The 15,180-nt window shown below is 42.4% G+C and overlaps 1 protein-coding gene across 1 annotated transcript in view; it reads left to right on the plus strand.

Moving 5' to 3' along the window:
- The first annotated feature begins 7,334 nt into the window (after positions 1-7,334).
- The window catches only part of LOC124178445 (protein timeless homolog), an 87,567-nt gene continuing 79,721 nt past the window's right edge, over positions 7,335-15,180 (plus strand). The window contains exons 1-13 of the mRNA XM_046561793.1: positions 7,335-7,826; positions 7,901-8,054; positions 8,232-8,412; positions 8,506-8,640; positions 8,756-8,851; positions 9,092-9,255; positions 11,964-12,078; positions 12,239-12,501; positions 12,826-12,958; positions 13,039-13,193; positions 14,021-14,148; positions 14,239-14,395; positions 14,623-14,703. Of these exons, the coding sequence (XP_046417749.1) occupies positions 7,733-7,826; positions 7,901-8,054; positions 8,232-8,412; positions 8,506-8,640; positions 8,756-8,851; positions 9,092-9,255; positions 11,964-12,078; positions 12,239-12,501; positions 12,826-12,958; positions 13,039-13,193; positions 14,021-14,148; positions 14,239-14,395; positions 14,623-14,703 (1,856 nt within the window). The 5' untranslated portion in view covers positions 7,335-7,732. The remainder of the gene's footprint in view (positions 7,827-7,900; positions 8,055-8,231; positions 8,413-8,505; positions 8,641-8,755; positions 8,852-9,091; positions 9,256-11,963; positions 12,079-12,238; positions 12,502-12,825; positions 12,959-13,038; positions 13,194-14,020; positions 14,149-14,238; positions 14,396-14,622; positions 14,704-15,180) is intronic.

Here is a 15,180-nt window from a genome sequence, read left to right on the forward strand (position 1 = left end):
TTTTCAAAACAGGCCAAACGTCGGAGGCGAATAAATTGGCATTGCGTCTGCATTACGGCAGGCATGTAAATTTACAAATCCGAGCCGCGGGATCAACTCTCCCGATCGGGAATCGATCAAAGCGTGACGTACGGATGTGAAATATCTTGGAAACACCGGGATACGTAGAGGTGTACAACAATTTTGATTTACGTGTGAGGATGCACGACGCGGGGGTGGTTTTATCTGAGCGGAGGGGGGGGGGGGGGGGTAGGGAAGCTAGAATCGCGGTGGAGCGCATAGCCGTATAACTTACGATCGCCTCGCATGAGCGAGCTTTTTGAAATGCAGTCGAATCAGCGGGAAGCTCGTTGCACGCGAGCTTGCGGCTTTATCTGAGGTACCAGGTCACCGGTTTTCAGTGTCGGGAGAGCGTCGATGGAGCAGAACAATCTCACCCCTCGGGATTTCCCTCGACCTTTTCGTCGCGGGGCTCAGCACCGTGTTCTTCTTGTTTGAAAGAGAGCGCGATCCGGCTTCCACCTGCGTTACCCACATCCGTACATCTCCCTGCACGCGGCTCGAGGGTCGCGACGATGGACCGACGCAGGGTGAATCTCGCAACGCCGAATGGACTGTGTATGTATACGTAACAAATTATCTATGGGGTGTAAAAACGTCGTTGCAAACTTGTCCGCGGGTTGGCCGGCTTTGATCCGTCGAGAAAGGGTCGAAGGGTTCAGCGGTCAAAGGAAGGCCGTTCAACTTATACAGTCACTGGGCCAGAACATCAGTTTGTCTGCGGTGGTTCACGACATTTTTATTTTCCCTCATCCATCGGCTCTGCCTATCTCTTCCTCCCTTATCGCGACCTGGAAGGAAAGATCCGGACCGCGTGTCGCATCAGCGCGGTATAAAAGTGTTTGGATTTCTTTTTTCGCTGTGTTTCTTTTTCTTTCTCTTCTTCTTACCCTTTATTTTTTCTCATTTTTTGCTTTTCCGCTAATTCTCCCGGGATTAAAGTCGACCCCGGTTGCACAAGCGCGTATAAACTCCCCGCTTATCCCGGAGACTGTGTTACGTGAAAAAGACGGGAATGTACTACACGCAGGTACGTAACACGCGCCTACTTTGATTGTATTTAATTAAAGTTTGTTCAGCCGCGACGACGTTTGCTCGACAAGCCTGCGGAGTGTCGAAACGGTCGACCAACAAAGCTCGAAATTTGTGCCGACTCGTGTACCCGCCTACAACGCGGGTGACGAAAAGAAACACGAGGAGGAAGAGAAACATTTACACACAAAAGAGGGGGAGCTCCTGGGTTGCGGTACAAAGGGAGAGACCAGAAGGGAAAAATAATAAAACAGATCGGCGAGTCCTTGGCCAGTCTGACAATGAGTAAGACTCGCTCCTCAAAGTCCTCGAGGGAGAAACAGCGCGATACGCGTCTCGCAAAAAATTTGCGAATCTCCGGAGTCAAGCGAGCTCGTTTGCTTTTAGGGTTTGAATTGGGGAATCCATTCTCCCTTTTTCGCGACACTTCGTCGTATACTTAAATACGTCAGGGGTGTAAAATATGAGGGAGAGAATTTTTATAGAGACAGAGGATTTGCGAACGCGCGTCCGGTGAAAAGATCGATTCAAATACGTTGCTGATTGCCGAGATACATTAACCGGAAAGATAACCGGCTGATAATCGTCACCCGAGAAATTTGCTCGCAAACTTTGGCCGACTCGGTTGGGTTTATAGCCTGGAAAACAATCGCTTTGTTTCAAGTTCACTTAATTTCTCGCTACAGAGTCGGTGTTTCTCTTCTGTAGTACGCCTCGGCGATTTCCGTTTTACGCATAAATTAGTCTGTATAAGAGATATCTTTGTGTTGAATCTCTTGAGGCAATTGGCCAGCCGTGACAATGAAAATTCAATCCCGTAACATTTAAACGGCGAGTTATCCCAAGTTTTGGTAATATAAATTACGAGTGGGCAGAATTTCCAAGAACGGCACGAATCTATTTGTACCTACTTCGATAAAGATCCACCGGCAATTCGTTGACGATGAGATCAGTGAAAAGAGGGTCCGTTCACAAAAGTTAGGGTACGAAGTAAGGATGGCCACTAAGTTAAAAATAATCAATGCATAGATTAATCGATCCCAAAAAAATAGTCGAACACGGCTCGATTGAATCAGTAAAAATTAATCGATTAATCGACTATTTTATATTTTTTTTTAAATGGTGCATTTCAAGCCAAAATTTTGCAAATTTCAGTCGGAAGTCTTGACGGCAGAAAAGTTTTTTGATAACTTATAGTTTCATTTAGAATACTTTTCAATATCAGATGAAAATATTTATTCGTCTTTCACTTGTTGTATCAGATAGGTGTACTTGGTAAGTGAGACAATGATAACAATCGATACTCTAATCGCATAAATTGATATTGTATCGCGTCGTTGATGGGAGTAAGAGAACAAGAACCGATTGTGACGTAAAGTAATCGAGTTTGAAAAATAATCGATCATACTCGATTAATTATTTTTGGTCATTCTGAAGACGAAGAGTTTCATTGTAGCCTGTACAGGTATATGTTTTTAAGCGACTGCAGTACGATTGCAGAAGCTGTTGAAATATTCACGAATCAGTTACATCCGGGTTTCGAAAGAAGTATGCACGCAGCGTTTCCGTTTCGTAGAAGAAATTGCAACGTTAGTTCGTCCTCGTTGACGACGTACACGTAGATACGTATAATAAGAGTTCGAGGAGCTTTGAAATAAAACAAGAAGTCTCGCGGCCACGCTTTCGTGGGTATTTTATTTTTACTTTTACTCCATTTCCTTTCTCGCCGCTTGATTCCATCGTCGATGTTGTCGCGCATACGCACCTTCGCGAAGACAGGAATCTCGCAGCCTCGCCGGCTGCTGCGAATAAATTTCCACATTGCGTATTATAGGTATATGTATAACACGTAACCTCGAGCCTCGACGACTCGGTTTTATTTTCCCGGATGTGTTTGATATGCCGGCACGGAGTTATGTTGCACACGTCTGCAGCAGCAGGGGGAAGTCGGCCGTGAAATCTGTGATATCCGGTCAGAGTTGCAGGGCATGGTTCCGCGTGCTCGCGTAACGACCTGCAGATTCAACCCGCACCGGAAAACGCCTGCCTCTGTCCCGTAACGGCGCGTACCGAGGACGCGGATGCAGCCCGAAAACGGGAGGAAGACATTCAAACTTTATAGTTTACCATCCACCGAGAGAATGCTTATAAAGCCCCGGACGAACGACGTTCCGCGAGACGTGCAGCCCGAGGAGTCGAGACGCGGTGTGTCGTTAAACTTGCGGAACTGCTGCACTTCCTACCGTCGTGCTTTTTATCTCCGCCAACTGTCAAATGAAACGTATAAACGTGACGGGGAATGGATGTAGGTTATACCTCATATACGTAGGTGTACGTACGTGTAGGTACATCAGGTATACACCCACGCTGTACGAGGATATTGAGTTGTTCCTATCGTTTGAAGTTTGCTGCGGGAAGCTGGTAATGAAAAGAGAAGAGGAGAATGGAGGTCACTGGGAGTGAAAAAGGCGGCTGCGGCCAAAATCGCGTGAGGAGTAATTCAAGTATCACGCGGTATCGGGGAAATCAAATTTTTTATCCATCTCGTTTTTTACTGCGATCGAATATTCTTCGAAGTGGCGGGGTTGAAGTTCCGAATTTGAAAAGTTCCGAAAGCGCCTACTTCCGGATTATTTGGTGGCCAAGCTTGAAGTAAGGAAATCGGACTTTTCCGAAACTACAAAGTTCCGAAATCCAATATTACGAAAATTCAAGTTACGACTGAGCAAAATTACGAACAATAAAGGTTCGATGGCGTTCAGACAGCGTGGTTTACTCAACGAGTGGGTGTAAAAAATGAGAAAAACCGAAAATCAGAACGACCAGGATTCCGAAAGTAAAAATATCGAAAATTCAAAACAAACAAAAATCAAAGTGGTAAAATTTTACCGAGCCAGATATTCACAGAGCTAAAAATCTTCGATCATACTGGATTTCGATGTTTCAGATTTTTTAATTTTCTCATTTTTGCGCTGTCGGAACTTCGACTCGCCGAAGTTACGCCTTTTCGTAATTTTGCCCACTCGAAACTTTGCACTTTGGGAACTGTGAGCGTTCGGTTACGGACCATTCGAAACTTTGATGTTCCGTCAAAGTTTGGTTTCTTTACTCCAAGTTTCGCCGCTAAAAAATTTGGAATTTGGCGCTTTCGGAACTCTTCAATTTCGGAATATCAACCTCACCCCTCTTCGCGCAGCGTGAGTTTTGCTTCGAATAAATTTTTCCCCGTTATCTCTGACTGGACGGCTACTTTCCAAGGTGATTGCGATTGGCTCGGGAACAGCGAGTGATTATCTTTGTAATAAAGTGGGGGATGATCGAATGGTTTACGAGGAGGTAGACAGCGGACTGTGCAGACTATATTGTAGGAGGAGCGAGTCTCGCAGCTGGATCGCGCAGGAAAGCCGGGGTAAAGTCCTATAACCCATTTCACATTGAATGACTAAATTTACTTAACTCTAGATCCCCGCGAGAGCGAACCCGAGCTGCTTGCTTTTCTAGGGATTTCTCCACCGAAATTTAATTCACCATTGAGCAGACATTCCGACCTCTTGCCAGCCTGCTGTCTTTGTAGGTCCGAGCCGTCTTCACGTATACATGTATAACGGTGTAAGTGTCAAGTGTGGGATATCAGCTTCGCGCAAGCTCGCGCGCTATTCAAAGCAGAAAATCGCTGGAGTCAAGTCTTGCGTATGATGGACTGATTGTGGGGGAGAACCGAGGGATATTAACGAAACAATTTCCACAGCGACGCGCGACGCTGCGAAAGTGTTCGAAACGCCGTTTGCTGTAACATTTTCTCGTTCCGGTGAGATTGGATTTCATTTCTATGCTGATTCCGATTCGAACAGCTGCGTTGTTTTACTTTCAAGCTTCCTGATGTATGTAATCGTTACACGTGGCAAAAACATCGACGTTCTCAGTTGTAAAAAATGTGAAAATATTGGAGTTAGATCTTTTCGAAATTCAATTGGGAGCAAGATTTAGATGGAAATATGTGCGTATTTTTTAAGTTGAATGTTCAAATCTACGATGGTTCGGCTGATATTATGGTTTCTAGAAACAAACTATAGTTTGTAATACAGTTACTTACTTACTTGTGCGTTGTTTCATTTCGCTGAAAATGACTAGGCTTCAGGATTTGGGTGATAGAAATCTGCGTTGTAAATTTCCTTCCCAATGTCTCCAAAAAACGGTCTGCAGGAAAGCAGGAAAAGAAGAACAATAAGTTTTCATTGTTTTTGAAGCCTAATATATGAGATGCTTTTTTTGAAGATACGACGCGTGTTTGTACAGTTAATTGTTGCCATAATACTCACGATTAAGTTGGCAGTACGTAATATGAATATTATGTCTAATCGCGTCGCTGTATATACAATCTAGGGTGGTCCTTATTTAGGGTGTTGACGAATTTTTTCGGACCCTCCCCCAAATCAACTTTAAGTAATTCAAAAGCAGTTCCCTAATATTTTCAGGTTTTTATTTTAGCTCTAACTCGTCTCTGTAAGAGGGAGGATTTCCTCATTTAAAATACACGTGTTTCGGACACATTATCACAATTAGTTTATACCTATTTTATCGTAAGAGTAATGATGTTCAAAAAAATCTATAACGGTGAGATTTTAGTGGGCATCGACGCTATTATCTGAGAAAAAATTCACATCATCATATCAGGTAATCTAGACAAATTGCACTTTTTCTAAATGGAAAAAAACCATTTCGAGGGTGTGCAATTTGTCGAGGTGATCATGGTATGATGATGTGAATTTTTTCTCAGATAGTAGCACTAATGTGCACCAAAACCTCGCAGTTACAGATTTTTTTAAACATTACTACTCTTACAATAAAATATATGATAATATTGTGTCCGAGACGCGTGTATTTTAAATAGAAAAGTCCACCTTCTTACAGTCACGGGTTATAGTTGAAATAAAAAACAGAAATAAATAGGGAATTGTTTTTGAATTATTTAAAGTTGATCTGGGGGGCAGCCCGGAAAAAAATCGTCAACACCCTAAATAAGGACCACCCTAATACATAACGTATATTCTACAGTATTAAACACTGCAGTGCATGAGTGTAAGAATATTTAGCGAAAATTCTGACTTCGCGAGCGCTCCAAATGACTCGACTTATCCGATGTTTAATTTCTGCATCGATGTCCTGGGAATGATATCGGACAAACGACATGCAGGTGTAGTATTACACGTTTCATACCTCGATGAACGTTCAATGGAACAGAACACGCTGGCCGGCGTTATCGATTTGCTGGAGAGCGCGTTCAGAATTAGACAACGAGCTCGTTATACACCGTCGATTAATTCTCGCTTGCCTATAATATTTCCCACATGGGGTACATGCATATATACGCACCTGCGAACACGTTGAATAAATATACGAGTACGCGGCGTCTGCCAATTCTCTCTCTGTGGATCGCTTTCGGCAAAACGAATAAACGACTGCGAACACGGAGTGAAAAATCCCGCAGGGTAAACCGACGGCGCTTTATGCAATTCACTCTGACCCGCCACTGATCGCTTCCACCTGAAGTTGCCGACTCTGCGGCGGTTTTGAACTTTGAAGAGATTTTTTTTCACGAGTCTGCGAATGCCGTTAGAAGGTCGAAATTTTAATACAGTCGCAGTTCGCTCAGTTCACATCTAAGAATAACGCCGACAGTATAATTAGACGTACGATTAGATGTGCAATTGTCATATCGGGCGTAACTGACGACAAGTTGGCTATTTGTGTACGCAGAGAATAATAGAGCAGATTTTACTCAAAACTGCAGTAAAGGACGCACACATCAGGTTTGTTGGTAAAATATACTTGAAACAGTGGAAACCATCGTGCCCAGAGTAAAATCTGCTACATTTATAGTCGAAAAATAGGTGACATGAGTATTTCTTACCTACAACCTTGATGCGTTCCTCATTTCCTGAAATTTTCAGTAAAATCCGTTCTTTTTGTTCTCTCCGTGCGGATGAGACGCGAAGTCGAAGGTTCACTTAACGAATTTGACACGAGTAACCCGAAGATAACATCAAGATCGTCTTTGAATCAAACTTCTGCTTGATAAATCAAAATTGGACCTTTCTTCTGCACCAAACATACATACAACACTATTAGCAGTTATCCGTGGAACAAATTGCCGAAGAGACGAAGGTTCTAGCAATCGAACACTTCGCCTAACGCTAAACTTCGCACTGTTGACAAACAGTTGAGTCTCGTTATTCGTAGGTAGGTATAATAAGCCTAAATAAGCAATGGTGTGAAGTTAGAAACGTTTACGTTGTTAAATTCAGCATCGATCATGAGCCAATCAGCGTCGCGGCTGCGAGTCACGTGACGCTCGGCATGCTTTTGTTGTTATTCAACTTGTTGCGTCCCGCGCTTGACAGCTCGCGGGGTTCGCCTCGCGTGTTTTTCGCAACGATAAACGTTCCAAGTTCGGTGAAACAGTGAATTACGAGTGAAGCAAAGACACGGGGCGCGACGAGGGAGGCCGAGGGGGGATTCAGTCAAGCCTGAATAAGTGCCAAGTGCTGCGGTTCGCCCGGCGTGTCGTTCGTAACCTCGAAATCTGGACCCGTAAACACGGTCGGAACGGTCTTGAGGCGTGAGTGAATGCTGCTCGACAATGTCCAGGTTTCTTTCCGCTGAAATTGCGGCGACCTGCGCTGCGCTCGGTTTTTACGATGGGAAGAAATATCATTTGGAGAGGGACTGCGTCGGTGAGTTAATCTGTCTGTTTGGTTCGTTAACTTTCTATGACTCTTAGCTCATCCAAAGACTTTGTTGTTTGCAGAGACGCTGAAGGATCTTATAAGGTACTTGAGACGAGACGATGAGAATCACACCATCAGGTCTTACCTCGGGCGCATGGAAATCGTGCAGACCGATCTCATCAAAATACTTGTCGAGCATTCTAACAAGGAAGATGTGTTCGAAGTTAATCTGCGGTGAGTTCAAGTCAATCTTGTCGCACATGATTCTGAGAAATTTCTGTTAGCATGTCGGCAGAAAACTCCAGATTTAATTGTTCAAGTTCGGGATCAAATGCGGGGAAGTTCAAGTCAAATTTTTATGACCACCCTGGCGCATTGGCGATTGTTTGAATCACACAATTTCCCACGCAGTTTGTTAGCGAACTTGACCAGTCCTGCGCTTCTGCTCTACAACGAGGAGGTGCCGACTGACTCGGTCAAGCGCCAATGTTACCTACAGCTCACGGCCCACCTTCAGGGATACAAGTTTATGCTAGGCGACGAACGGTTTTGGTCGGTGCTCTGTGAGAAGCTCGGAATGATATTGAATATTGTAAGATGTTTTATTGTCGCTTCTTGATGCAGGCCGATACTTGATATTTCCACAGCTTGGGAGTATTACTTTTTTAATTGTTGAAAATTTCAGCCCAACAACGAGCGATCCGAAGACAGAGGCCTCGTCATTGAGAGGATTTTAATTCTGGCTAGAAATGTTTTGCAAATTCCAGCTGATATCGAAAACGAGAAAAGAGTCGATGGCGAGGGAACTGTGCATGATCAGGTAGAAAGTGGTTTCGTCTTGTCGACTAGTCGAGTCTCGAAAGAGGAACTACACGACTAGCTCTAACGCAATTGTGCTCATTTTTCATCGTACAATCACTTTTACATATTCATAGGTTCTCTTTGCACTTCACACATCTGGCATGGTTGACATGTTCCTATTCATTGCCAGCAACCAAGACGAGCAACAGTACCAGATGCATATTCTCGAGGTGAGCATCGACGAAAAATTACTGTGTATATACGATGTATCGTTACTTTTGAAAATCCACTATCTGCTGAAATATTTTGAACCAATTTTAGAACAACCATTTCTGTCTCTGCAAATGTTTGTTACTCTTTTCAAATTGGTCATAAACTCAGCCTGAGACCCTTCGATACAGTCCGTGCTTGAACAAAGTTTAATCCGTCTTCTTCGTTTCACTTGTACAATTTCCTCTGGTATATTTCAGATCGTGTCTCTAATGCTGCGGGAGCAGAGCGCCAGCAAACTTGCTTCGGCAGGATTGCATCGAAGCACAGCTGAAAAAGAACGCGGCGAAGCCGAACTCCTCGCAGGTCGTCAAAGAGAGAATCGTGAGAAGATGGAGAAGACGCGGAAGTATCTTGGATCCAGGTGAGCTTGCCCATTCGTCTCTCCTTGTGTCACTGCTGTGGCAAAAAAATTGCAAAAATTAGAATTAAAACAAAACAAAATGCACGAGGAAGAAAAAACTTGGCGCGAATTAATCCTTTGTCCGCAGTGCGGAAAACGCGCTTGAGAGAAGCGAGGGAGGGTTTCGTTTATTATCGAAAGGACGGGTTGAGCCGGGCGGTAGCAGAAAAGGGGTTCCTCGATTCGGCAAACGTATTATGATGATGAAAAATTGCCGTTGAGGCTTTTGCCGGACATCCGTGCGCGCGCTGTTCCTACGTGAGAGCCAACGCAACGGCAAACGCTGGATAAGAGTTTCGCGAACGTTGGAGAAAATGCGGATTCGCGCCCCCCTCGTTTTTACTTGCGCGAATGGTTTCGGACGTTCTGAAAAACCGTTTAATTTTTTGATTTTTCCGTACTTTTTTCTCTTGTTACGACAGAAAACTCTCTTGCGCATCAGATTTTTAAAATAATTTTTTTTTCGGGACAGTTTTGGTTTTGACACATGATATATTTGTATACACATGTGTAAATGTAATATGCACATCCGCACGTAGAGGGCTTGAGTATTTTTTTTATTACCCATTGAAAGGCAATTCTTATTTCATTTCACTTTTCTCCGTTTTACGTTTTTTGCACTTTAGTACCCCTAAAGTCTCACTTCCGGTCGTACCGTTGACCGGCCGCAGGTCCCGCAACCATAAATTTTATTACGGATCTATAAATTGCGGCGAAGCGGTGGCGAGCAATTCACACATACAAAAAGGAGTCTTTATTTCTGTTTCAAATACACACTCCCTGGATTGTTGCGTTTACACGTTTATATGACACGTGTGTACTATGTATTATACACCTATGTACAAATACATACAGCTGTACATACGCTTGCGCACACAAGGGAATAGAGCGGCTGCGGTTTTAACTAACACAGCTACATTTGCCGTAGATCTACGCGCACAATGTATGCATGCATGTAGAATTTTACGTATCCCCTGCATATTCGCGAGGAAATGCAGCTTCGTAATCGTCGAGTAGGGGCAGAGAATAGGTATGACCTGGTTTGCAACGATAAGACTACGCAGACCTGCAGTTTCCACCGCACCCTTCTGCTAACTCGTTACTTTTATTCATACCATGTTCGAAGACTGTATTACATCCTCATTGAGTCACCGTGATTTGCGGGTCCTTTCCACGTGCTTTGCATTTTATGTTTTGTCTGCAATAAAAAATGTGGCAGTGTAGCTGATATAACAGGTTTTGGTTTTACAACTATTTCCTTACCGCGCCGCAGAACGTGCGATAAGAAAAACAAAAATTGGTATTCCGATTCGTTGTGTCAAGGATAGGTGCTATATACAGACTGGCAAAAAGAGTCGGTTGGGGGGGATTCGGATAGAACACGTTTTCAATTAAGAGCCTGCGTTAATTGACACCCTTTGGATCGTTCATTTTGTAGGTGAAGAGTTTTGGGCTTTTACTTTACGATTTAATGTCGGTTCTACCCAAAATTGCACGCGGATAATTCGCCTCTACGACATTTTAACCGATCAATTCGTATAAGTGATTCAATTGCGTTCGCCGGTTCCCGATCGATTGGCGGGGTCGGATTAACGTGTTAGATTTTATTCTTTCACTTCGATATTTGAAGCGAAATAGCACCGACGGATTCTATTATCAGAAAAATTTCAATAACTTAGCCATGCTCGTATATGCACCGCGCGTACGTAGCGAAGGGTGGTGTTATACCTGCAGTGTATATACACCCGGTTCTTTGGAACTCGGAGGAGATAATCCAAATCCAATTTTGCCCATAACTTCTGAAAATCCAATCAATGCAATTGAAGGCACCTGTCACTGCCAGATAGTCTGCTAAATTACGTTGGGGTGTGCAGGGGTGGCCTATGGTATGTATGGCGCGTACCCACCATTCAACCCCTCGTGTTGCGGACCGTTTGCTCTTCGAAACTATTCCCGACCCCATTTACGTGTTTTTGCCATTTGTATGTTTTTTATTTTTTTTTTATTTATTTATTTATTTTTTTTTCAAATTACTGCTTATATTTTATCAGAGAAAAATCTGGAACAAAAGAAGTTAACCACTCCAACTTGTTTTATTTATTTTTTCCGAGCCTATCAAGATCAGACACAACGAATCTGTTGTTTTTTATTCTGGTATCTTATTATTTTCTTTTTAATCCAAGTTCACATATAATAATTACGGCCGACAATTTCAGCGGCGAACGGTTTTTCCTTTTTTTTTTTTATGCTAACAAAGAAACTGTTACCTTATATCGAACAATTGATAATGAAATTCGCTATAGTAATAAGTAGAAGCGGCAGTCATATCGGAGGATTTAGAGGGCTTTATTGTATATAATTATACCTCTGCTATCCAGAAAGTTTGTTATGGATGACTGGGAAAGTCGGTTGTTGAAACTTTAGTTCGCGTGTAATAATAATAATAATAATAATAACAACAACGATAACGACAACGACAACGACAATAATAATAATAATGATAATGATAATAATAATAATAAATGTTATGAAATCAATAACGATAATAACTAGTATAAAATACAAACATGTGGGTAATTAATGTCAAATGCATACTGAATCCTATACAGAGAATTTATGGTTCTCGACAAATGTTACATCCAAGTTTTTTTGTTTTTTTCTCGTTACAGACACTCGCGTTTCGGGGGTACCTTTGTCGTTAGAAACATGAAAGCGATCGGTGATAATGACTTGATTTGCCACAAGCCTTACGAACCGGAAGCATTGAAACTCGGTCTAGAGAAGGTGAGTTCTTTTACTTTTTCCGTTTCATTATGCCTGTAAAGATACGTGTTGATTTTTGCGGGCGCTGTTTCTGTCGTTTTATTGACGAAAATAATTTGAACGCTGGAGAAAAGGCGAATGTATGTCTTGTGTTCCGTTATTCCATTGTTGACAAATACAGACAAAGGTAAAACGACCGAAGAATAAATTGCTGATGAGAGGCGACAATCCGGAACGACTGTCCGCCCTCAGCGTGAGGCTTTTCTTGAAGGAGTTTTGTGTAGAGTTTTTAAACGGAGCTTACAACCCGGTTATGAGATACGCGAGGTCCTGCATAACCGGTGGAAATCGCGCCCAAGCTAACGACGAAAGTTATTATTTATGGGCGTTGCGGTACTTCATGGAATTCAATCGCCATTACAAGTTCGAGGTGAAATACGTCAGGTGAGTTACCCTCCATGAAAATAATCTGGTAATATTCAAAAAGCAAGTCGGGCGAAAATGCACGGTTATAAAAAAAATGTCCCAGCAGGTCGACTAAGATTTTTGGGTTGGTTTAACCGTTTTTTAATGTATTACTAAGTGAGAATAAACAGCACCAAGTACAAATTAAATGTTAAAATTGTAATAATTAATGTTATATTTACTAACAGAAATGTAACAAATGACACAACTATAAAGTGTATCTACTGCAACATTTCGTCTAGTTATGTTTTTCTAACAGTGTAGGCAAGAAATATGAGGGAAAACGGCTTTTCGATTTTACAGCGAAACTATATCCACCGAGGTCTTTCATCTCGTTCAGAGACAATTGGAGCACTACTACGAGATGATGGTTACCGACAAAAAGAAAATTCCGTTGTGGTCGCGGCGGCTTTACCTTGCCCTCAAGGCTTACGAGGTGAGAAGACAAAGTAACGATTAAGATTCTGCTTATTCACTTTGCCAGCGATATCTAATCAGCCGGCGATGATTTTCAAGGAACTGCTCAACACCTTGGCGGCGATGGACAAATGCGCTGAAGAGGCTGTTCGAAAATCGAGCAAGGTCATTAAGAGCAACGTCTTTTACGTTCCCGAGTATCGGGAGACGCTTTTGAACCAATTGCTGTGCTACAACGAAGTCACGATGTCAAGGTTCGTTGTTGTTCGATTATTCGATTCTTGGCTTCACCCCTTATCTTCTTATCAATCTTCCTCTTTCGTAACGACGTTTTCACGAGGCTGACAATGAAGCCAGCATAATCTTCATTCGAATAAGATAATGAAGAGCGAGAATGAAGATTTTTTCAAATACCTTGAACCTTCAATAATTTTATACAATTATGAGGATAAAATTGAACTACATTTTTCTGCTGCTAATTCTGGCTGCTACCTTCAGCTTCATGGCGGTTTCACAACCCTTTTATCAAAATCAAACACCGCGGTTTGAATAAAGAAAAACACAACGACGAATGCATCACTCTCGGGGTCGGGTTAAACTTTTATCCAGATAGGAGGGACAGTCTGTTATTTGGCCTATTCGGAATGCAGGAACCCCTCTGAAATAAACATGCAGGTCTTGGTCTGCAGTCTATCGATCTGTGGGTGTGAAAATTCCGCGGGTCTACGACCGGCCAAACTATATTAGCTTTATCCACCCTCCTCTCTTCCTTGGCTCTAGAAACTTTTCGACGTTGACACGGTTTCTATATTTTACGCCTGTCCCGCGTCTAGAGCTTCCGGTATCTGACAATTGCAGACGCGTTAAATTATCCGGTAACTGTAAACCGCTACAGTCTCTCTTTCTCTATCTTTCTATCTTTGTCTCTTTTCCTCGTCGAACGCCGAGCTAAAACGAGCTTGATCCGCTTGATCGATTCTGTGTAAAACTACGTCATTATAGGTGTGTTTATTCGAAACGACGTATTTAATTTCCCCAAGCTCTATTCACCCTTTTCTGTTTCTTTATCAACACCACGCAGAAATTATCTCAGCGATCTCGTCCAGACCGTACACGTGTTTCTGAAAATGCTCGAGGCGTTCTGCAAACAGGGGCAAAGCATCGTCGTTCAAAGGATCAAGGCTAGGCAGAGACGCAGGGCTTCAAAAAGTGAGCGGTATTTTTAAAAGTGAATTTTGTACATTCGAGGAAAAGTTAAAACAACGCCAATTTTGACATTTTTTTTTTCTTCTTCTCGAGAATCTAAGGGCAATAAGGAAAAACCGCCGACGGCAAAAAGTCTGGATCAACGGTGGGACGAGGCAACTCCCGAATTGGCTGCCGTTATGAAAAGTTCAACCCTACCTGAGATCGCGCCGTTTGATGCGACTCTAGATACGCCGATCGACGATCAGAAGTGAGTGCATTTTAGTTTTCTTCTTTCTTTCTTCCCTGCACGTAAAATTTTTGGGATCGTTGTTATTGCGTCGAATAGTTTTTTTTTTCTTTTTTACAGTCCATGTTGAAAAAAATTAAGAGAATCGATTTTCAAACATGATAGATCGTCTAAGAAACAAAAAACAAAGAAAACACTATCAATTCTTTGTTCGTTGCTGATAATATTTCTTTGCTGTCTCGTTTCAGAGCCGACGCTATGAAACGAGTGCAAAAATTTCTTCGTGTCAATAAATTTGACGAGGCGATTGGCCTACTACGAGCGGCAAGGTAAGAATCTTCATTTATCTCATCTTATTTTCATAATTATCTGCAACGTCGTCGTCGTCGTCGTTGTTGTTGTTACTATCATCATCATTAACAGCGAATTTGATTCGTCGCCCACCTATATTTTTTATTCCTATTCAAATCCCTCTTGTGGACGAAAATCAGTCTGAGGGACAAACGGATGAATACCTTGAGATTGTTCGAACAAAGCTTGCAATGTTTTTCAGAAGCAGGTTTCACGTACCTTATCCGTGTGGTATACATATATGTAAGGGGTATTCCACGCCAACTCGACAAATGATTTTTCTTCACGATTTTTGATTTCGTTCACAATTTTTTACGCGATTGACCCGAATTTGAATAGCACTCTTGAATTATTTCGGATTTTTCTTGCGCGCCGTTATTTTTTAGAATATATTTTTAAAGGTAAATAGGACTGTCATTTTTGAAAATATCAAAAATTCTATGATCAAAGACAGT

This window comes from Neodiprion fabricii, chromosome 1 (genome assembly GCF_021155785.1).
Source record: "Neodiprion fabricii isolate iyNeoFabr1 chromosome 1, iyNeoFabr1.1, whole genome shotgun sequence".
NCBI lineage: Eukaryota > Metazoa > Arthropoda > Insecta > Hymenoptera > Diprionidae > Neodiprion > Neodiprion fabricii.